The sequence below is a fragment of the Carcharodon carcharias genome, chromosome 19 (assembly GCF_017639515.1).
Source record: "Carcharodon carcharias isolate sCarCar2 chromosome 19, sCarCar2.pri, whole genome shotgun sequence".
NCBI classification, from domain to species: domain Eukaryota; kingdom Metazoa; phylum Chordata; class Chondrichthyes; order Lamniformes; family Lamnidae; genus Carcharodon; species Carcharodon carcharias.
The window spans coordinates 56,535,790-56,559,962 of NC_054485.1; the positions used below are offsets into that span (position 1 = coordinate 56,535,790).

Consider the following 24,173-nt stretch of genomic DNA (forward strand, 5'->3'; position numbering starts at 1 on the left):
AGACAGTGTGAGCAAGATGCATGCCTGGCCAATTGAGAAGGATGCCAGGTGTGCGGGTGTGTGTGCTGAATGCAGCCATGGAAAGGATGAGGAGGTGATATCCAGAGGAGGTGAGGCCAGATGGCGATGTGATGAGGATGTGTGTGAGAGAGTGAGTGGTGATGTCCCTTGAACTGGTAATGAGTGAGATGCCAGTAAATGTGGTGTGCTTATGAGTAAGTTAAGAGTAATGAGATGGTTGACTTACCCTGGCGGCATGAATGAGATCGTTCATCCTCTTTCTGCATTGGATGGCCGATCTCTTGTGGGCAACAATGACACTGACCACCACTGCCATCACCTCCCAAGCCGAACTGGTGATGTTGCTGCTCCTCCTGTGGCCAGAGCATGGGTGGAAAACATCACAGTGGGCCTCGACAGCGTCCAAAAGGTGTTCCAGGGACGCATGAGGAAGGAGCTGGCCAGAATTGACTGGGAGATGAGCCTAGCAGGAAAGACAGTGGAGCAGCAATGGCAGGAGTTTTTAGGAGTAATTTGGGAGACACAGCAAAAATTCATCCCTAGGAAGAAGTAGCATACTAAAGGGAGGATGAGGCAACCATGGCTGACAAGGGAAGTCAAGCACGGCATAAAAGCTAAAGAGAAAGCATACAATGCGGCGAAGAGCAGTGGGAAGCCTGGGGATTGGGAAGCCTACAAAGACCAACAGAGGACAACTAAAAAAGAAATAAGGAGGAAGAAGATTAAATATGAGGGTAAACTAGCCAGTAATATAAAAGAAGATTGCAAGAGGTTTTTTTTACATATATAATGGGTAAGAGAGAGGCAAAAGTGGACGTTGAGCCACTGGAAAATGACGCTGGAGAAGTAGTAGTGGGGAACAAAGAAATGGCGGAGGAACTGAATAGGTACTTTGCATCAGTCTTCACAGTGGAAGACACGAGTGACATCCCCAAAGTTCAAAAGAGTCGGAGGGCAGAAGTGAGTATGGTGGCCATTACCAAGGAGAAGGTGCTAGGAAAACTGAAAGGTCTGAAGGTGGATAAATCACCTGGACTAGATGGATTACACCCCAGAGTTTGAAGGAGATAGCTGAAGTGGAAGTGTTAGTGGTGATCTTTCAGGAATCACTGGAGTCAGGGAGGGTCCCAGAGGACTGGAAAATTGCTAATGTAACACCCCTGTTTAGGAAGGGAGTGAGGCAAAAGACAGGAAATTACAGGCCGATTAGCCTGACCTCGGTCGTTGGTAAGAGTTTAGAGTCCGTTATTAAGGATGAGATTTCAGAATACTTGCAAGTGCATGGTAAAATTGGGCAAAGTCAGCATGGTTTCATCAAGGGGAGGCCATGCCTGACAAATCTGTTAGGATTCTTTGAGGAGCTAACAAGTAGGTTAGACAAAGGAGAGCCAATCGATGTTATCTACTTGGAATTCCAGAAGGCCTTTAACAAGGTGCCGCACAGGAGGCTGCTCAGTTAGATAAGAGCCCATGGTGTTAGAGGCAAGGTACTAGCATGGATAGAAGATTGGCTGTCTGGCAGGAGGCAGAGAGTGGGGATAAGGGGGTCCTTCTCAGGATGGCGGCTGGTGACTAGTGGAGTTCCGCAGGGGTCAGTGTTGGGACCACAACTTTTCACTTTATACATTAATGATCTAGATGAAGGAACTGAGGGCATCCTGGCTAAGTTTGCAGATGATACAAAGATAGGTGGAGAGACAGGTAGTATTGAGGAGGCGAGGAGGCTGCAGAAGGATTTGGACAGGTTAGGAAAATGGGCAAAGAAGTGGCAGATGGAATACAACGTGGGCAAGTGTGAGGTCATGCACTTTGGTAGGAAGAATAGAGGCATCGACTATTTTCTAAATGGGGAGAGAATTCAGAAATCTGGAGTGCAAAGGGACTTGGGAGTCCTAGTCCAGAATTCTCTTAAAGTTAAGTTGCAGGTTGAGTCAGTAGTTAGGAAGGAAAATGCAATGTTGGCATTTATTTCGAGAGGACTAGAATATAAAAGCAGCGATGTGCTGCTGAGGATTTATAAGGCTCTGGTCAGACCAAATTTAGAATATTGTGAGCAATTTTGGGCCCCGTATCTCAGGAAGGATGTGCTGGCCCTGGAGAAGGTCCAGAGCAGGTTCACGAGAATGATCCCAGGAATGAAAGGCTTAACATATGAGGAACGTTTGAGGACTCTGGGTCTATACTCAATGGAGTTTAGAAGGATGAGGGGGGATCTGATTGAAACCTACAGAATACTGAAAGGCCTGGATAGAGTGGACGTGGGGGAGATGTTTCCATTAGTGGAAACTAGGTCCCGAGGGAACAGCCTCAAAGTAAAGGGAAGACCTTTTAGAACAGAGATGAGGAGAAACTTCTTTAGCCAGAGAGTGGTGAATCTATGGAATTCATTGCCACAGAAGGCTGTGGAGGTCAGGTCACTGTGTGTATTTAAGACCGAGATAGATAGGTTCTTGATTGGTAAGGGGATCAAAGGTTACGGGGAGAAGGCGGGAGAATGGGGTTGAAAAACTTATCAGCCATGATTGAATGGCGGAGCAGACTCGATGAACCAAATTGCCTAATTTCTGCTCCTATATCTTATGGTCTTATGGTCTTATTACTGAATCGGAGGGGGCTGCAGTCTTTTTGCCTTTCGGGGCCATGTCTTCTGTGCAGCAGCCCTGGGCTGGTGTGCGCGTGGCTGCACTTTAAATATGGAGCTCAGCATGAGGAAGCAGCAAGGTAACGGCGTGGTGGACGAATCGGAGGCCGCCCACCAGCGAAACGGCGTGTTTCCCAGGAATGTATGATTAATGAGATTGGGACAATACAGCGTGAAAACCTGCCATTGATTCCAGCGTGTAAAATGTCCTTCTCCATGCCTGCTACTGCACTTAGTGCAAATCTGGGACAATTCCTCCCTTCCTGTAATATCCATTGTATATCAGACCTAATTCTGTGGCCCCACATTTCCAGTGAAACACTGAGGAGCACAAGTCAACCATAGGTCACAACACTTCTCTGACTCGTGCTCCCTCTGAACTTGTCTTTATAGCACATTCAACACTATATACACACTTTCTATATTTCCTCAATCTATTCTGTAGAATATATAAACCGCAGAAAATTAGCTATTATATGGAACCATAGAACCATATAAAAGTTATAGTACAGAAAGAGGCCAGTCAGCCTATTTTGTCTGTGCTGGCTGAAAAAATCTATCAGCCCATTCTAATCCCGCCTTCCAGTACTTTATCTGTACCCTTGCAGGTTACAGCTCATCTGATGTAGATCCAGGTACCTTTTAAATGAGTTGATGGTTTCTGCCTCAACCACCAATTCAGGCAATGAATTCCAGACAGTTACCACCTTTTGGGCAAAAAAGTTTTTCCTAATATCTCCTCTAATCCTTCTACCAATCACCTTAAGCCTGTGCCGCCGGTAACTGACCTCTCCGCTAGGGGAAACAAGTCTTTCCTGTCTCCTCTATCTAGGCTCCTCATAACTTTGTACACCTCAATAAAGTCACCCCTCAGCCTCCTCTGTTCTAAGGAAAACAACCCTAGCCTACCTAATCTTTCCTCATAGCTGCAATTTTCCAGCCCTGGCAACATTCTTGTAGTTGAAGTTCTGAACTATTATTGCCCAATTGCTTTTGCACTCAGAAATTTGCCTACGTATTTGTTCTTCTATTTCTCACTATTTGGGGGTCTGTAGTATGCCCTTAGTAGCATAGGTGTCCCTTTTTTATTTCTGAGCTCAACCCATATGACCTCATTTGATGACTCATTTAGTATGTCATCCCTCCTCACAATATTAATTGATTCTTTAACCAATAAGGCTATGCCCTCACCTTCACATCCTGTCTAAACACCCTGTATCCAGGGATGTTGAGCTACTGATTTTGTCCCTCTTTAAACCAAGTTTCTGTTACATCTATGATATCATGCTACCATTTGTCTATTTGTGCCCTCAGCTCATCGGCTTTGTTTGCTATTCCCCTTTCATTTAAATATATACCTTTTAGCACTGCCAAATCCGTGTGCAGTACGTTTTTTAACCTTTGCTTCTTCTGTCTTGCAGAGTCACTTGCTAATTTTCTGTCTCCCGCTCCCTGCTCTGAATTTGTCCTACCTGAATCTGCCCTTAGGTTTCCATACCCCTGCCAATCTAGTTTAAACCCTCCACAACAACACCAGTAACTCTCCCTGCAAGGTCTTTTGTCCCGGAACATACAGAGGGAGTGAATACATGAAACCAGTTGTTTATTAAAAAGTGGCACTGGTGAGATTGGTTGTCTATAGTATAAATGGTTTATTTTCAGTAAACCATTGGTCACAACAGCTGTGTATGGATAGAATATATTGCTTTTACTTAGCATTGACCCCTTCCTTTACCATTACCTTCCCATTGCCATTCCTTGCCCATCGCCAATCTCTTCCTATTGCACTTCCCTGCTCATTATACTTCAAAAGTCACAGTCAAATTTCTGTGTTACACTTTTTGAGAAGTATTAAAAATTGGAGGTGGCTCCATAGAACAAAAAAAAACACAATATTTTGAGCCTTTTCAATCAAGCTAAAATAAAGACAGTGGGTATGGAACATTATGTTCCCGCCAGCAGCACAAACGTGACTGATGGGAGATCTTAATTTGGTGGGAGGCCTAAACTCTGTTTCCTGATATCAGGGTGAAATGTCGGAATTTTGTTCTTGCGCTTTAAAGGCAAGTTAAAAGTGGATCAAGCTTCCCAACGAACAATGTTGGAAAGCCTATTTGCATGATTAGCATCTCCTGCATGCTCATCTCCTACATGTCATCTCGCCACAATTAAGTTTCCCTGCCAAATTAAGTTCCCCGCCAGCGAGAATATAGAATATTCAGTTTTACAACTGTATGTAAGTGGCATGCACCTCACGGGCTTCACTCCTTCAGTAGACGCTGCTTTTGCCTTCTTGGGGACCGCTCAGAACCTCGCTCATATCGGGTGCCAGGAGCAAAAGCTGCACAAAGGCTGAGCATGGGAGGCAGGGATCAGCGGGGAAGGGTAGGATTCCAGGAAGCAGGGATGTCCAAGGCATGTTTAGAGGACTGTCCAGGGAAAAAAGCCAGGCTGTCCGGGACACATTTAGAAGATTGTCCAGGGATAAAAGCCAGGCTGTCCAGGACATGTTTAGAAGACTGTCTAGAGAAAGAAGCCAGAGTGGCCGGAGGATGTTAGAATGGTAAGCGAGCCAAGCATCTTTTGGTCCTGTTGTAGGGCAGTCGAAGGCCTCTCTGGGCAGTGAGCATCTTAGAGGGATGTGTCTAAAGGCTGTAGCTCATGTTACTAAATTTAGCCTTAGGAGTTTCAAGGAGGGTAATGGGTCTCAGAAAATACAGTCACAGTCAAAGGAGGTAGTTGCTGGAAGTGCTAGGCTCATGGGGGTGGGGGGTAGTGGATGGTCTCATGGCAGGGGGGCTCGAAAATTCAGGGCACAGGAGGGGTCAGGATTAGGAGAGGCTTGGACATGTCAACAGTGAAGGGAACAGGGAGGAGAGCAGGAATGTCAACCTAAGTAGAAATTGGACCCAGGCTAACAGTGGGAAGCTGAATGGTTACAGGAAGGAAAGGAATTAGGAGGCAATGATTGTGGAGGAGGATGGCGGCAGCTTGGTGGATGACAGGAGGAGGGTAGAATATGTTGGAAGCACTGCCAATTCTCAAATGCACCATCTTCAATATCGAGAGGTTGTTGTGCAGTTACTAAAACCTCATAAGCAATTGAAATGATAGTGGTCTCAGAACAGGTGGGAGGACCTAATGACTTGTCTTTTGGTCCAAGTGAAGGAGTACCCTATTAAGTATTAATTCACTCCATGGAGAACCAGGCTCAGCTGGGTACTGCTGCCCAAGTACCAAAACTCAATAGATCAGCATTGCTCCATGACAAATGGGTCGTATTCCAGCAAGAATCCATCAAGGTCTGGAGCTAGCATTGATTCTGTGCAATTAGCCATCTGCTGCTGTCAGAGGCAGGGATGGAGGGAGGTAGGGAGGTGAATTCCTCCAGGGAGCACAACTGGTAGATGGCAGAAAACTCCCAACTCCAAGCCTACATCGTCCCTGGTAAATGGTCACAGCTAACAAGGGCTCATGCGGTAAAGTAAGTCTTTCTATCATGCCAAGGCAATGGTCTCGCTATAGAGTCTCAAGGGTAATGGAGGCAAGGTGAATAGTGTCTGAGAGAGCGTTCTCATACATATATATTATCACCCCCATCAATGTGCAATGTCTCCATGCACAGTTGTGTATGAATGTAATGAACATCCATCTCTGATTCCCCAGGAAGTCCATCGCTAGGAGGATTGGGGAGGGGATGCTATGCCTATACAGAGGCCAGGCCAAGGGCTTAGCACTGGCCTGCTGGCTTTGAGATGGAGGAAAACCTGTTAAGGATATGTTCACTAAACTTATAACTTGAATGAGCTCACAGATCCACTGAGGCTTCAAAAATGCAGGCTGCAGACAACCCAGCCTTGGTACTGGGTCTCCTCAAGATGAGGAGAGGGAGGGTCCATCACAGATTAGCACAGAGCTGGCCTAATCAAAAAGAGGGAGTGGGTCCTCAGGAAGTCCAAGATATTGGCAAACGCTCCACTGCAACAATGATCATTGGCCCGAACACGGGTGTGTTGCAGGCAATGCTCTCATCTAGAAATGAGTGAAAGGCAATGTTGGAGGCGCCTTTGTTTGTCCTGGGATGTAGTTACTCACATCTGGCAGTTCTCCAGGATGAACTGTTGTCACAAGGACTTGGAGGGCATTCTATGCCATTGGCATTGACGGTCACCTCCGCCACAGGTGGCGGACCTTGGAGATTGCAGGGCTGGCTCCTTGGGAACAAGAGACACCCCCAGAAGACATGGTTGATGACACCAGGTCACCCTCTGCAGATTGCTGCTGAGGAGAGCTACAATGATGCATATCCCTCAACCAGGTCCCTGATTGAGCAGACCATTGGCCTCTTAAAGATCAGGTTCAGATGTTTGAACCGCTAAGGCAGGGCTGTCCAATAATCACCGCAGAGAATGTCCCAGATTGCCGTCATCTGCTGCACCCTGCACAACTTAGCGGTCGGATGTGGGGATGTCTTGCCTGAGGGAGACATGGAGGAGCAAGCTGTTCCCTCCAATGATGAGAGTTGAAGGGGATGGAGCCTATGAGGGCTAAGCTGTTGCTGATCCTCATGCAGAGGCCATATCAGGGATACAATGAGGAAGATGTGCCTGTGACAATCTGATAGTTACCAGACTCCATGTTCCTTGATTTCTGAGAGTTGAATTAAATAGCACCACTTAGCATCTGCCTTGATGTTGGTTTGATCCTTTGCATGCACAGAACTGTGCTGAAACGCAGAGCTCTGGCACTAAATTAGCACATTAGGACCTGTACAGCATTCCCTTCTCCCCACCCTCAGGCACCTGTAAGTAGAATAGTGATTTGGAAGGATGTTTCCCTTGGCCGGAGCATCTAGAACTGGGGCACACAGTCTCAGAATAAGGGGCAAGTCATTTAGGACTGAGAATAGGAGGAATTTCTTCACTCAGAGCATGGTGATTTTTTGGAATTCTCTGCCCCAGAGGGTATGTATGTTCAAGACTGAGATTAATAGATTTCTACATATTAAAAACATCCAGAAATATGGAGCTAATGCAGGTAAATGGTGTTGAAGTGGAAGATCAACCATGATTTCATTGAATGGCAGAGCAGACTCGAAGGACTGAATGACCTACTCCTGTTTCTATTTCTTATGTTTGTATGTTCTAATTTCATTCATACCCTTATAAAGGCTGTGTGCATGACAGCTTGAAAGCTATTTAAAATCTGAAGTTGTCAGGGATGCGCTCATGTCACACTCACACCTGCTCCCAAAGGCAGAGAGTTCTTTCAGGTAGAACCAGATAGATGGGTCCACAGGGAGGAGCAGCGTGAGGAAACCATTTGTCACCTTGAAATCACTCTTCAATGAAGATTGATGAGGGATGATCATGTTCCTGCCCCCTGTTCGCCATTCGCATATCATAAACGCATATCCCTTGACATCTTAATCATGCCGAGAATTTCCAGATTACTTTGTTGTCCACTCACTGAGAGTGCCCTATCTGCACTTGGGGTTTCTGAGTTGCATCCACTCTGACCCTCCAATTGCAGAGACCCCTAAAAGTCCTGAGTGGCCTTAGCATTAGTGCAATCCTTGACCCCTCACTGTGGACACCTCAGCCAATGTCAAATTCTATCTTGCATGGACCCTGCAGAGTCCTATTACAGCTGGTGATGTTTTATATGGATAGCCTCAGAGTCCTTGACACAGTCCAGCAGACAGGCCCATTTTACTCTCTCTTACTCATTCACTCAAAGGCAAGCAAACCACGCAAATCTCCATGTGAGGTCTGACAGAGGCTTCAGCCAAATGCACACAAACCTCTTAAACCCTATATTCAAGTCCCTCTTACAGTTCTCTAGTGGCCTGAGGCCTAGAGGGCCCGGGCCTGCTAAGGGTCTCCTGCTCAGGAGCCGGTACACCCTACACGACCTGACCTGCTGGAGGCAATGGGGTCACTGGCAGAAGGGAGGTGGAACAGCAGGGCATCCTTGGAATGTCCTGGCATGAAGCCCTGGGATGCCTGGCTGGCGGTCTCCTCCCTGTGGGTACCCAGAAACACCGCCCTGACTCTTTGAGGAGAAAAGGCACACTGTTCCCCTCTAACCCAGCACTGATGCACTGCGCCAATGCCTAGAGTGTTAGAGTGCAGGTCCGAGCACCTATCCGGCAGCCACTGTGCATTTTGCAGGACCTGGATCTCTGAGGCAGCCACTACCCTTTCCATGGAGACAGCCAAGTGCATGCATGCTGGAGACACGACATCAGACAGAACATGGACAGACTCCTCCAGCCTTCAGTCCAATCTGCGCATGGCCTCTGGCATCTCTGCCTGATGTTCCCCTGCCTGTCTCTGCGTCTCTAACAGGTGTCTTAGAGCTGAGTCCACAGGCTCATCATCTGCTTGGAGCTGAGCAGGGGTCTGGTCTCCAGCAGTCCTTTGAGTGTCAGAGACCTCACTGTCACTGCCTTCACCAACTGTGGACTCGTGTCAGTGATGTGCTCACTAGAACTACTCCAGAACTTGGATTCACCAAACTGAATGTATCTGCACAGGTGGAAGGTGAGGTGAGCACTGTGACGGTGCATCCTCTGAGGCATCCTCCTCAGAGGTGGGCTTGGGGCTGAAGCTGGGGCTGTGATGTGCCCGGGTGGCAGTCCTCCCTCTTTTCTTGATGGTGCCTGGAGTAGAGAAAAAAAAGATTTAGTGATTGACTAAGCTGGCTCATAAATTAAAGAGATCTCAGACAGTGTGCACAAATGACAACTGCAGGCTGGATGCATCCTCACTGGCTTCCTCGGGGAGTCCTATCTTGCCTTCAGCACAGGCATGGTACTGCTTCTCGCCAGTTATGTCGGCAGCCTGTTCTTCGTAAGGGGTGAGAATATGGATGCCTGTCATTCCTCTCCGTTCTTGGCCTGCTTCCTCTGTTTGTGGATGTTCTTCTCCTGCAGAAAAATAGAAGAATTTATTGTGATCCCAGTGGCTGCATGAGCAGTTCAGGAGCATGCATGCCTATGACAGCTGCTGAGCCCTCCTGGTAAATGATTAAAAAGCCATTTGTCCTGTACCTGATGTGAGATTGAGAGCATAAAATGGCTGGCACATATGCAGGGCTATTGTCCCATCTTCTGGTCACGTGCACTCTAACCTTTAGACTGCCAGATGTCCTTATGAGAGTGTCAGTTCGCAGTGAGTAGACTGTGCACTTACCCTGGTTGAGTGCAACAGATCATTCATTCTCTTTCAACACTTTTTTCTTTTTTGGTTCTTGTTGGGCCCCACAGATGCTAACCACCCCTGCAACCTCCTCCCAGATCGTCGTGCTCAGATGGGAGGATGTCCTGCTACAAATCCCTGGTAAAAAGCACCTCCCACCTTTTTGGGACAGACTGGCAAAGAGTCTCCAGGGAGGCATTACTGAACCATGGGGCGGAAGGTTGTTTTCTTCTCTTAGACACTTCTGTTCGGAGCTCCTGGCTCCGAAGTGTGTGAATGGCTGTCCGGGTGACCTTTAAATATGGTACCTAGACCTTTGAACCCATGAGATTACAAGGGGTGGGAGGAAACCGCAACTTCCTGCCCATCTTGCCATGAGATTTGCCATGCTCTGCATGGATGCATAAGTAATGAGCTGAACAGCACAAGTTTACACAGAAACATAGAAAATAGGAGCAGGAGAAGGCCACTCAGCCCTTCGAGCCTGCTCCGCCATTCATTATGATCATGGCTGATCATCCAACTCAATAGCAGAATAGTCTTCTCCGCCGATGCTGCCAGACCTGCTGAGTTTTTCCAGGTAATTCTGTTTTTGTTTTGGATTTCCAGCATCCGCAGTTTTTTTGTTTTTATCAATAGCCTGCTCCCTCTTTCCCCCCATATCCTTTGATCCCTTTCCCCCAAGAGCTACATCTAACTCCTTCTTGAAAACATACAATGTTTTGACCTCAACTACTTTCTGTGACAACAAATTCCACAGGCTGACCACTCTCTGGGTGAGTCTCAGTCCTAGGTGGTCTACCCCGTATCCTCAGATTGTGACCACTGGTTCTGGACTCCCCACCATCAGGAACATCCTTCCTGCATCTACCCTGTCAAGTCCTGTTAGAATTTTATAGGTTTCTTTGAGATCCCCCTCATTCTTCTGAACTCCAGCGAATATAATCCTAATTGACTCAATCTCTCCTCATATGTCAGTCTCACCATCCCAGGAATCAGCCGGTAAACTTTCGCTGTACTCCCTCTATAGCAAGAACTTCCTTCCTCAGATAAGGAGACCACAACTGTACACAATATTCCAGGTGTGGTCTCACCAAGGCCCTGCATAATTGCAGCAAGACATCCCTGCTCCTGTACTCAAATCCTTTCGTTACGAAGGCCAACATATCATTTGCCTTCTTTACCACCTGCTGCACCTATATGCTTACCTTCAATGACTAGTGTATGAGGACACCCTTCGTTGGACATTCCCCTCTCTCAATTTATAACCATTCAGATAATAATCTGCCTTCCTGTTTTTGCTACCAAAGTAGATAACCTCACTTTTATCCATATTATATTGCATCTGCCATGCATTTGCCCACTCACTCAGCTTGTCCAAATCACCCTGAAGCATCTCTGCATCTTCCACATAGCTCACCCTCCCACCCAGCTTTGTGTCATCTGTAAATTTGGAGATATTACGTTTAGTTCCTTCATGTAAATCATTAATATATATTGTGAATAACTGGGGTCCCAGCACTGATCCCTGTGGTACCCCACTGCCTGCCATTCGGAAAAAGACCTGTTTATTCCTACTCTTTGTTTCCTGTCTGCCAACCAGTTTACGCGTGTTCAACCATCCCACCGCCCCCAGCAGGAATCACTGCCACTCCCATGCCCGCCCCAAACTTAGACTTTAGAACTGAAGATTCCAACTGGGGTTTCTGATATTCAGCCTAAATAAGTGAAATCAAGCAGTTTTTATTTAATAACAATTAAACTTGGCAGCCTTAAAGAACAAAAATTCACTTTAGCAGAAGAACAATATATTGTGTATTAAATAACCAATTATATTGTGGTGTATTATTTGATGTACTGGATACACCTTGTTTTTATGCGATGCTTTAAAAACAGGTATTAGAGAATCAATAACCTATTAATACCTTTCTCCCAATTTTTATTTTCATTGGCTTCAGTTATCCACATTGGTTTAACCTTCCAGGATGCGCAGTTAAACTTCAACAATAAAATAATATACTTTCTTCCTTTAATACACATTTTAAAGCCTTCCTCTTTGAGCAAGCTTTTAGTCATTTGATCTAATATCTCCTTGTGTGTCTCATGTCATATTTTGTTTATGATGCTCCTGTAAAGTGCCTTAGGATTTGTTATTATATTAAAGGCACTATATAAATCTAAGTTGTTGATAGACAATGTTGCTGGCAATTTGTCAGTGTATGTACTTTTGATTGTTGTGTCAAAATATCAATGTACCTACAAAATGTTCTGCTCGTCACTGTGAGAATTCCTTCAGAGAGCATGCTGATACCTCATTTTTACTATAAATCCCAACTGCATGTCTTAGCAGTTGTTGACAATGTGTGCCCAACCTGTCTAATCTGACACATGTATTCAAATCCACAACAAAGAGAGCACATGCATGTCCCAGTGTCATTGCCTGAAAACTTTTTTGCTTAGCAACGTATAAAAGTTGCCCCACGGGATGTGAGGAAATCCCAGGACTTCACCTTCAAAATGTATAGAGCATGTTCAATAAGCATTTAAATTATTATACAAGCAGCAGATGCCACACAGTACATACTTTGTGTAGCAAAAGTATACCAGGGAGCATGTCAGAGCTTTTAACTTAATCAAGAGGTTCAGATGCTGTTGACAAGCAGCCGATGCTTCACTCAAATGGTTGATGGCATACCTGCTGACCTCCCAAGAGTCAGGTGGCCATTATTTGTCTGAGAAAAGACAATTGTGTAACGCTGTCAGAATTCATACGGTGTTTCCCTGAGGGCCCAGCTAGTTCCGACAGTTAGCAGCTCACCCATACAACTCACTGGTCCTTGGTTTGATGCCAAGTCTATGGTGAGTTCAGTGATCTCCTCACAGCTACTTGACAGTTCTAAAATTGTCCTCAATACCCATACAAACAGGAGAAAGCCTATCAGCTCCTCGAGCCTGCTCAGTCATTCAATTAGATCATGATAGAAATGCACCTCATTTACCTGCACTAACTCCATATCCCTTGATATTCTTATCTAACAAAAACTATCAATCTCAGTTTTGAAAGCTCCAATTAACTTCAAGCAGCTTTTTTGGTGAGAGTTCTAAATTTCCACTATTCTTTCTATGAAAAAGTGCTCCCTCATTTCACTCCAAAATTCCCAGGCTTTAATTTTCAAATGATGTCCCATCATTGTTGATTCCCCGACCAGGGGACATAATTTCTCTGAATCCACTCTTTGTATCCCAGATCCCTTGAGATAAAGGCCAGTTTTCCATAGCCTTTCAATTAGAGTTATGGAGGTGAAACACCCCAAGCTTTGCCCTCCCATTCACAATTTTGCAACCACTGCTGAAAACCACATGTGCAGATGTCAGGTGGGCTTGGCTGTGATGCCCACTGCAGTTGAATATCTTGCTTACATTCACTGTCTATCTCCAATTTGGGAATGTGGAGGAGGAAATAGAAAGGCACTACCTAAATGAGTGATACAGAATTCCAATTGGATTGTACCATTCAGACCTCAGATTTCAATACTTTCTGTTCTATTTTCTTTTGCAGCAAGAAAAGCAATGTAGCATTTCCACAGCAGGAGCTGAAAAGAGCACGTCAGCTGTAAGTGTAACCCGGGCACTTATTCCATCAACAGTGTGGGGATGAATACTAGGCATCTGGTGATTTGAAGCAACCAAGCTGATTACTCCAAGCTCTTTGATGAACATTTGTGTGTACATACACTAAAGTACAAAGCTCAGCATAAAGGAGGTTATAGAAACTGCTGATATACAGAGGAAAAATAGAGAGTGAAAATAGGCTATTAAACAAAGACTCAGAAAATGCAGGAAAGCAGATAATTGAGGAGAGGGATAATGGGAAAAAGGAAGGAATTGTTGATTTCAATTGACTTTAACAAAAAAGAAAGTTAACTGAGTTTAAAGTGGTTTAAAGGAACAGAAGTTCATTAAGAGCAGTGTTTTACCCAAACTGGTTATTATGATGTAGAGTTGATTGCAAAAGAATTGAGTTACCCTGTGGTGAATGTACCATATTGGGCTGGATTTTACACTACCCTGCCAGCGAGTTTGAAAGTGAAGTGCACGTAAAATCCAGCGGGTGGCCTTTCTGCTGCACACTCGCCTGCCCCTGACCACGCTGAAATTTTATTGGGGGGGTGAGGGTTGGGGAGGGAGGAGGCGTCGGACAACCCACCCAACCTCGGTCCTATTGAGGCCCTTAAGTAGCCAACTAATGGCAATTCAAGGGCCTGATTCCGCCCTTGCCAGCAGTTTACCCATGACGGGAGGTGGCTTGTGCCATGCAGGAACCCTGACAGCTTTAGCTGCATGAGCTGGTGTCGGGCAAGGTGGAAAGGACTTCCTTTGTGGATCCCCTGGACCCAACAGAGGCACCCTCCCTCCCAAGGTCATCCACTCCTCCCCTTGGCCCTTTAGGGGGAGACAGTGGCGTAGTGGTATTGTCACTGGCTGAATAATCCAGAGACCCAGGGTAATGCTCTGGGTGGACCCAGAGACCCAGGTTTGAATCCCACCAAGGCAAATGATGGAATTTGAAATCATTTAAAAAATCTGGAATTAATAGCCTAATAATGACCATGAAACCATTGTCAACTATCGTAAAAACCCAACTGGTTCATGAATTCCCTTTAGGGAAGGAAATCTGCTGTCCTTACCTGGTGTGATCTACATGTGACTTCAGGCTCACTGCAATGTGGTTGACTCTTAACTGCCCTTTGAAATGGCCCAGCAAGACACTTAGTTGACCAAACTGCCAAGACTATAAGGAATGAAACCCGACACTGGAAACGACAATGGCATAACTCAGCCCTGTCAGTTCTGTGAAGTCCTCCTTACGAACGTCTGGGAGCTTGTGCCAAAATTGAGAGAGCTGTCTCACAGACCAGTCAAGCAACGGTCTGACATAGTCACACTCACAGAATCTTGGCTTACAGATAATGTCCCAGACACCATCCCTGGGTTTGTCGTGTCCCACTGGCAGGACAGACCCACCAGAGGTGGTGGCACAGTGGTATACAGTCAGCAGGGAGTTGCCCTGGGATCCCTCACCATCGACTCTGGACCCCATGAAGTGTCATGGCATCAGGTCAAATATGGGTAAAGACATCTCCTGCTGATTACCACTTACCGCCACCTCCCCACCACCACCCCCCCCCCCCCAACCCCCACTCCCCCTCAGCTGATGAATTAGTACTCCTCCATGTTGAACAGCACTTGGAGGAAGCACTGAGGGTGGCAAGGGCACAAAATGTACACTGGATGGGACACTTCAAAGTTCATCACCAAGAGTGGTAACCAAAAAGCGGGAAAAACACACTTGACCTGACCCTCACCAATCTGCCTGCCACAGATGCATCTGCCCATGACAGGGTTGGTAGAAGTGACCACCACACAATCCTTGTGGAGACAAAGTCCCGTCTTCACATTGAGGATAACATCTAACATAAACAGAATTACCTGAAAAAACTCAGCAGGTCTGGCAGCATCGGCGGAGAAGAAAAGAGTTGGCGTTTCAAGTCCTCATGACCCTTCAACAGAACATCTAACATATTGTGTGGCACTACCATCGTGCTAAATGGGATAGATTTTGAACAGATCTAACAACTCAAGACTGGGCATCCATGAGGTGCTGTGGGGCATCAGCAGCAGAATTGTACTCAAACACAATTCGTAACCTCATGGCCCGGCACATCCCCCACTCTACCGTTACCATCAAGCTGGGGATCAACTCTGGCTCAATGAAGTGTGCAGGGGGGCATGCTGGAGCAGCACAAGGCATGCCTTCAAATGAGGTATCAACCTGATGAAGCTACAACTCAGGACTACTTGCGTGCCAAACAGCATAAGCAGCATGTGATAGACAGAGCTAAGCAATCCCACAACCAATGGATCAGATCTAAGCTCTGCAGTCCTAGCACATCCAGGTGTGAATGGTGGTGTACAGTTAAACAACTCACTGGAGGAGGAGGCTCCACAAATATCCCCATCCTCAATGATGGGGGAGCCCAGCAGATCAGCGCAAAAGATAAGGCTGAAGCATTTGCAACAATCTTCAGCCAAAAGTGTCGAGTGGATGATTCATCTCAGCCTCCTCTGGAGGTCCCCAGCATCATAGATGCCAGTCTTTAGCCAATTCAATACACTTCACGTAATATCAAGAAACGGCTGAAGGCACTGGATACTGCAAAGACTATGGGCCCTGACAATATTCTCGCAATAGCACTGGAGACTTGTGCTCCAGAACTTGCCGCACCCCTAGCCAAGCTGTTCCGGTGCAGCTACAATGCTGTTATCTACCCAGCAATGTGGAAAATTTCTCAAGTATGTCCTGTACACTAAAAGCAGGACAAATCCAACCTGGCCAATTTCTGTCCCATCAGTCTACTCTCGATCATCAGTAAAGCGATGGAAAGGGTAATCAACAGTGCTATCAAACGACACTTGCTTAGCAGTAACCTGCTCACTGATACTCAGTTTGGGTGCTGCCAGGATCACTCAGCTCCTGACTTCATTACAGCCTTGGTTCAAACATGGACAGAAGAGATGAACTCCAGAGGTGAGGTGAGAGTGACTGCTTTTGACATTGAGGTAGCATTCAACAGAGTGTGACATCAAGGAGCCCTAGCAAAACTGAAATCAATGAGAATCAGGGGAAACGAATCAAGGGAAAGCTGTCTGCTGGTTGGAGTCATACCTAGCAGAAAGGAAGATCGTTGTGGATGTTGGAGATAAATCATCTCAGTACTAGGATATCATTGCAAGAGTTCCTCAGGGTATTGTCCTAGGCCCAACCATCTTCAGCTCCTTCATCAATGATCTTCCTTCCATCATAAGGTCAGAAATGGGGATCTTCGCTGATGATTGCACAATGTTCAGCATCAATGCACCAAGACCTGGATAATATAAAGGCTTGCACTGAGAAGTGGCAAGTAAATTTCACGCCACACAAGTGCCAGTCCAACAAAAGAGAATCTAACCATTGTCCCTTGACATTCAATGGCATTACCATCTCTGAATCCCCCACTGTCCACATACTGGGGGTTACCATTTTCCAGACACTGAACTGGACCAGCCATATAAATATTGTGGCTACAAGAGCAGGTCAGAGGCTAGGAATCCTGCAGCAAGTAACTCACCTCCTGACTCCCAAAGCCTGTCTGCCATCTACAAGGCAGAAGTCAGGAATGTGATGGAATACCCTCCACTTGCCTGGATGAGTGCAGCTCCAATAACACTCAAGAAGCTTGATGCCATCCAGGACAAAGCAGCCCACCTGATTGGCACCACATCCACAAACCTTTATTCCCTCCACCTCTGACACACAGTGGCAGCAGTGTGCACTATCTACAAGATGCACTGCAGGAACTCACCAATGCTGCTTAGACAGCACCTTCCAAACCCATGGCCACTACCATCTAGAAGGACAAGGGCAGCAGATTCATAGGACCACCAGCCGTTTCTTCTCTGTCACTAGGTCAATATCCTGGAACTCCCTCCCTAACAGCACTGTGGCTGTATCTACATCACATAGACTGCAGCAGTTCAGGAAGGTAGCTCACCACCATCTTCTCAAGGGCAATTAAGGATGAGCAGTAATTGCTGGCCTAGCTAGCGATGCCCACATCCCATTAAGGAATAAAAAACACCCTCCCCTAGCCTCTTGAACACATTCCCCATCCACTTAACCCTGCCCCCTTGCTGAGACCCCCCCTGCCAACCCCAGACTTATATGGGGTCCTGACATGATGAAACTGCCTGTAGTCCCAGCCATGGCCACCATTCCCAGAGGGCACTGCTGGAACTGCAGAGCTGCTGGCCGGCCAATGAACCAGCAACTTTCTAAGGCAGGACTTTCTCTCAAGATAGGGGTGAAAGCCTGACTTTAGCGCAACTAATGGTACTCCCAGCATTAAATTGTTGTCGGTGGCCATTGTGATTGTGCCTTTCACCCCATTTACTAATATCAATCCAGGACACAAAATAAGATGTACAGGCCTTTCAGATGCAGCTGAATTTTGATGACTAGTTTTCCATCAACAGTGGCATCAGTGAGTAATATTGTCAAATCTCACATTAGAAACTAAATTCAGAATTTTCCAGAATCCAACACAGAGATTAAATCACAACACCTAATCTCAAGTGTCTGCAATGACAGAATGTGCTGCTAATTTATATGAGTTGTCAATAAGTGTAAAAACTTAACTGCGGACAAAACTAACCAAGTTATTGATGTTTTAATAAAAATTGTTAAACCTTCCAATTTTGTCATCACCCTCTTGAACTAGAAAGATAAACTGATCATTCAGGTGCCAATGAAGTCTATTGTACCAAGCGAGTTGTACTCATGACCCAATGGAAAATGGCACCAACTGCCTTGCAAGCCATTCTGGACTAGTCTGCAGAATTCACTGGTGTCAGCTGGTAAAGTATTAGGAAGTGATGTAATTGACCTCAGTACTGCTAAGCTAGAGGTTGGAGAGAGGTTAGAGGAGTGGTGGGTAGAAATTAGCCAGATTTACTACACCTGCTCAGGGATCTCATTGAGAGTAGGCACCTTGAGAGAAAAAGGGGGCAATATTGAGTAAAACCAGGGCCACTGAAATGCACTAGCAGAGAGACTGAATTAGAAATATTCTGTTCACAGGAACAAACCACACCTGTGGAGCAACCGTGGGAGAACTTCCAGACCACAGCAGCCAACACACTTCATTTAGACACCCAGGAAAATTTAGAACTTCATTCACCAGAGTGGGAAGCATCTGCCACAATCCCTCTGGATACATCTGAAGGAGACTTTCAAACTGAAGTTTAAAGTGGACTCAGAGGTAAAAACAAATTAAATAACAGAAACAACAAGCTTGAAATATATATTTTCACACTGATGCTTTGAGAAGAAGTTTTTGTGTGTTGAATTCCTGAATATTCTTTGAATTGTTGTGAACAAATCCTCATTTCCCAATCAGAAAAGTGGAATTCTCCTGCACTCTTCTTATTTTCAACTTTCTCACTGCGACTGACAGGTGAGACTGCAAGACTGAATCTGAAACTATGTTCCGGATCTGCATACTGAAGACTCTACTTCCCATATGATTTTCTTTTGATGTGTGTGTGAAACCCACAACCGAGACTAAAAGGATTCAGGCACTAAATCTCTAGTTGACAAAAATAAATTATTAGATGAAATTAATTTTCAGTCAGACTATATCATTTTTGTCTCACTATCTTATGTTGAAAAAGACAATCAAGCAACAGTTATTTTTAAAAATACTTTGTATTTGCTTTGTTAGTCACAGCTTTGCAGCAGTTGTTCTCTTTTGTGAAAGCTGTGACTTATGACCAGTGGCTGCTGTTTCTGTCAAATTTCCTTAGTCATGTGCTGTTCCCCGAATCCAATAATACTTTTTTGTTCAACCATTTTGAAAATGGACCAAGGGGGTAATTGTGTGAGGCTCTGCGCTCAGTGTGAAGCCACACCAGACACGAGCACAGGTCGCATTGCAATCAATGACATTATAGTGCCCATCGATAAAATAATGAGATAAGATGCAGTGTTGGTTTTACAGCCTGCCATTGAAACCACTAGAGAGCAGCAAGCAGGCTGTAAAACTAGATTTCTACCTGATCCTATGCATTTCTCGCCTGCCAGTGAGGTTAAAATGACTCCCAGTGAAGGATTCTCTGGACAGCATACTCTGTAATAACTGTCAAATCATTTTTTTAAAGTTGTTATGTCACTTCCCGTTAGAGGGGCCTGTGGTCAAAAGTCTCACATTCTTTTCATAAATTAAATGCTGGGTTTTTTTTCTTCGCGAGTTCTTGACGTTTAAAAAATACACACAGATCCTCTGTAGCTTTGCTAATGGAAGATCACACTTTTAGAAGAAGGGTGCATGTAGTGGTTTGGATATGGCAGGTGGACCACATTACCAGTGAACAGATTCCTAATAATGTCTGTGAGAGATGTGCTCAGAGATGGTGAAGTAAATTTTTATTATTGATCCTTAGAAAATTTGATCTAATTAGGTTTTTGTTCTGTGCAGATATTTCTTAGATATGTTGAACACACAATGAATGCAACGCATTTCCATATTATAAATATATATATATATATATATATATATATATACATATATATATAGGTCTTGCATCTAGCAATGCCCATCACACCTCCAAGTGTCATGCATGAAAATATGTATCACATATATGTACCTGATTAATTGAAATATGATTTTCACAAACCAACAACAAATCATGACTGAACAGGCTCTGAACATACCAACCAACATGTAGTAAGTAGGAACAAAAGCTATCAGTCAAAACACAGTAGTCATAAAGCAGCAATCAATAAAAAGCATAGCCAGTGGAACTGTTCAAAAACATTTTTCAGTTTTTTGAATACTCTCTTGATTTGTTGGCTAATCACATCATAAAAATACAAGTGGAGAAATTAATCTGTCCAGTTTACTCTTCTCCTCTTTGCTCTAATGGATCAGTAACCACTGGGGTAGCTGAAGAAGGCTGTGTGAGGCAGGCCCAACACCTATGTTGTCCAGAAAGTGACCAATTTGTGAAAGATATCGTTTAACAGATATCTGTTCAGGAGCCCTAAAAAATGGGTCCACTGTGATCTGATCCCTTTCATCAGAGCTTGCTAATAAATTTTTGTTCCAATAATATTGTTGTTCTATCTCTCCTGAATCTATCTAAAAATAAAAAAGTATCTATTTGAAATAGTTAAATCAGCAAACCGTCTTTGCTGACAGTTCACCTGTCTTTGGGTTATCAGAATGACTAGAACATAGGGGCTGTCATATAGCGAGCCAGCTTTGGTTTTGTCAAAGAACAAGGTTTCAGTTCACACATTGCACAAGGAGTGAATTGCCAGGACTTAAAAGATCTGTAATCTTTCCAAGAGAAACTATCTTTGGATTGAAGTATTAATTACAACAGATTTCAAAATAATAACAGCTTGCTTTTATAAAACATCTTGACAAAAACACCCAAGTTGCAAAAGAGAAAACTGTGTGAAATGAAAGCCTGAACTTTGCAGAGCTGCAAGGGCTCAATGCCTCAGCCAAAATAGGGCCGGATCCCTGATTCCAGACGTCCCGCCACTGAATCCAATACCCACCATTTTCACTGTGGGAGTGTAGGGGTGGCGGGGGGTGTAAGGCAGGTTGTACTTTGTACATCCGTGGTTCACAGATGCATGTAAACGTGTAACTCCTTCAAATAGATCCAATTTTGTTACTGAGATTTCCAAATCAAGAATTGTGAGCTTTAGACATTTAAGGAAAAGGCCTAAAGCTGCCCGTTATTTGGAGAGGTAAGATGCCTTTTTGGAAAGGTTAATTGCCCCTTTTGGAGAGGTAATATACCCCTTGGGAGAGGTCAGATGCCCTTTGGGAGAGGTCAGGTATCTGTTTACGATTGTTAAGAGTAGTCATAAATGTGCCTAAAAAGTGGATAAGCTTTGTGGAACTGTCAAGCTGTCAAGTCATTTAAATCCCCAGGCCTGTTCAGTTTTTGAAAAAGAAATCCAGCCTGCAGTTGAAAAAAATTCAGAGCCTACTACTTCACTGTTTGCTGACACAAGTATTAGTGCTGCTTGACTGCTTCCGCAACCTGTCATTATCACAGTGCGAAGCATGTAAGTTTACAGTTTGAATGACAGCTCCAAGTGGTTCCAAAACGCTTACTTGTCTTTGGTGTGGGATCATGAATATGTTTTTGTAAAGGATTAAGTACTTGAAGGAAATGTTTATTTTAATAAGGGAATAAGTGTGTGAAGGTATTTAAATGCTATTAGAGTTTTTGTTTAAAATATAGTGAAGTCTACGATATACACTTAGAAATGCATTTTATTTCTTCTCACCGTGGCTCCTGAAGCTGGCAGGTGGTGGATACTGGTGAGTTAGCATGGAAGGTGCAAGATCAAAGGGTGGTGGGCAGGGGACATATAGGTGGTCATGGGTTGACACGAAGCTGGCATAGGGCCTATGAAGGCCTATGGGGATGAGTGGAGGCTATGGGTTGGTATGGAGGTTATGGGGCCATGGGGTTAGAGGCGCATGGATGGGACATGGGGTGTGTGGGGGGGGTGACAGGGTGTGGGGTGAGGGCTAGAGGACTTTTTTGTTTTGTTGTTTTTATTGTAACTAGGACTAAATCCCAGAGCACCGAAGTGGACTTTTTAAGCGGCCCACCTCGACACCTGGTAGGATTTGTTGCTGCCTCTGAACACTTTCCGGGGCCAGTGGGCTGATTTTTGTCAGCACCCACCTCCCCAGAACAAAAACCTGAAGATTCGGGGAATTTTCCCAACTCTGTGCTCCAGACTCGGGAGCAAAAACTCATCCTGAAGTGTCAAAATTAAAGATCTTTCATTCTAAATATGTTTTTCAGTGCATTTCCCATATCTTGAAGCCCACTGTAATTCTGTTTTTCCAGCCAGAATTAAATCTTAATACTTCAACATCAACATCCCTTCAATGAGCTTTACATCCACCAGCTGAAATTTTACAGTGCTTGCAGGTGCAGAATAAGAAGCATGATGCTGGGGCTGAAGAATTTGGAGGAAGAACAGGGCTTGGCATGCCCATTGCCTACCTACTGCCATGGCATTTTTCCAGTGGTTGAGAGGTGGCAGAAGGCTCTTCCACCCAGACACCAATTGGGTCACAAGTAGCCAATTAAGGCCCACTTGCCACTGGTGCTACCATTTTACCAGTGATTGGTGGCCTTCCAATGCCTGGGGATCCTGTGGGCCTGAAGTTGGAACCCTTCTGACTGGGCACTCTGTGAGCAACAGCCCTCCTCGCCCTCACCACCACCCAACCCATCCTAGCCAGGGCCTATTTGACTAGTCCCGGTAACCCCAACACCATTTATTCCAAGGACGGCAACCATGCTTCTTCTCTCACCTAGGTTCAGTGCCAATAGTGGCCACTGCTCCTGGTGGCAGTGCTGGATGGAAGAGCTGCTAACCCTCCAATAGACTAGCAGCTCTTGGAGGCGGGCTCTTGCCCTTTAAAGAGATGGGAGCCCTGTCAGCAGCTCATTAACTGTCCGGTATACATAAAATCTGGTCAGGCTACCCCAAATGGCTGAGGCAGCATTGCTGTTACCTGCTTCATGTTATATTTTTCCCCCAGTCTGATATTCGTAGAATCATAGAAGCTTACAGCACATTTGGTCTGACATGCCTCTGCTGGCGCTTTGAAAGAGCAGTCAAAATTGGTTCCACATATCCACTTTTTGTCTATAGCCCTGTCAGTTCCTCACCCTCACCTACCTGTTTAACTCCCTTTGTAAATTATTTATGGATCAACTTCTACCACCTTTTCAAGTAAGTTTTCCAGACCGTGTCAATTTTCCTAGTATAACCGTTTCTCCCAATGTTCTCTCTGGATTGTTTACCAATGATTTTGAATCTATGACCTCTAGTTATTAACCTCAGTTGCCAGAGGAAATAACTTTTCTGTATCCGTACATTTTCTAAATTTCCTAAATATCTGAATAGGAAGAATGTGCAGGAATGTGGGGAGAGGGTAGCAAGTGGCAGTATGTGAATTGCTTCTACTAGGAAAGCAGCACAGACACGAGGGGACAAATGGCTTTCTTCTGTGCTGTACCAACTCTATGACACTCCATCAAAACAATCATAATCTTCAAAACCTCCACCAGGTCATCTCTTAACCCTCTATCTCCCAAGAAGAACATGTCTGAGTTTTTTTAACTTGCCCTCGTAAGTGAAGTCAGTCATTCCTGGTAATATCCTGGTAAACTCCTCTGTAACCTTTCGGAGGCCTTTATAACTTTCTTGAAATGTGTTGCCCTGAAATGTCCACAATGCCGTGGCTGAGGCCCAAACATTGATTTATAGAGCGCTAGTACAATCTATTTGCTTTAATATTCCATTCCTCTGATTATAAATTTGAGTAAACAATATGCTTCTTTAACTTGCCCTGTCATATTTTTAACAATTTGTGTTTATTGACACCAAGGTCTCTCTGTTCATCTGCAATTTTCAAAATTGTGCCATTTTCCTGCCTTTTCATATTAGTCCTCCCAAACTTCCCTTCATTGAACTCTATTTGCCACACTTCTGCCCATTTTAACATATAAGCAGCTAAAAGCATACAAGGCACTAGCCCGCTTTGTTTTCACTCTAATTCCTTATCTTTACATGTCTAGATTCAGTGCTGTTTTTGAGCTATTATTCTTTTTAAGTAATTGTGTCATTTGTTTTTTGAAGATGATCAGTTTTTGCTTGT

The 24,173-nt window shown here is 44.8% G+C and overlaps 1 protein-coding gene across 1 annotated transcript in view; it reads left to right on the top strand.

The window, feature by feature from the left end:
• Nucleotides 1-18,709, top strand: part of adgrb2 (adhesion G protein-coupled receptor B2) — a 1,120,188-nt gene extending 1,101,479 nt beyond the window's left edge. The window contains exons 36-37 of the mRNA XM_041212905.1: nt 13,424-13,477; nt 18,542-18,709. Of these exons, the coding sequence (XP_041068839.1) occupies nt 13,424-13,477; nt 18,542-18,709 (222 nt within the window). The remainder of the gene's footprint in view (nt 1-13,423; nt 13,478-18,541) is intronic.
• The last annotated feature ends 5,464 nt before the right edge of the window (nt 18,710-24,173 follow it).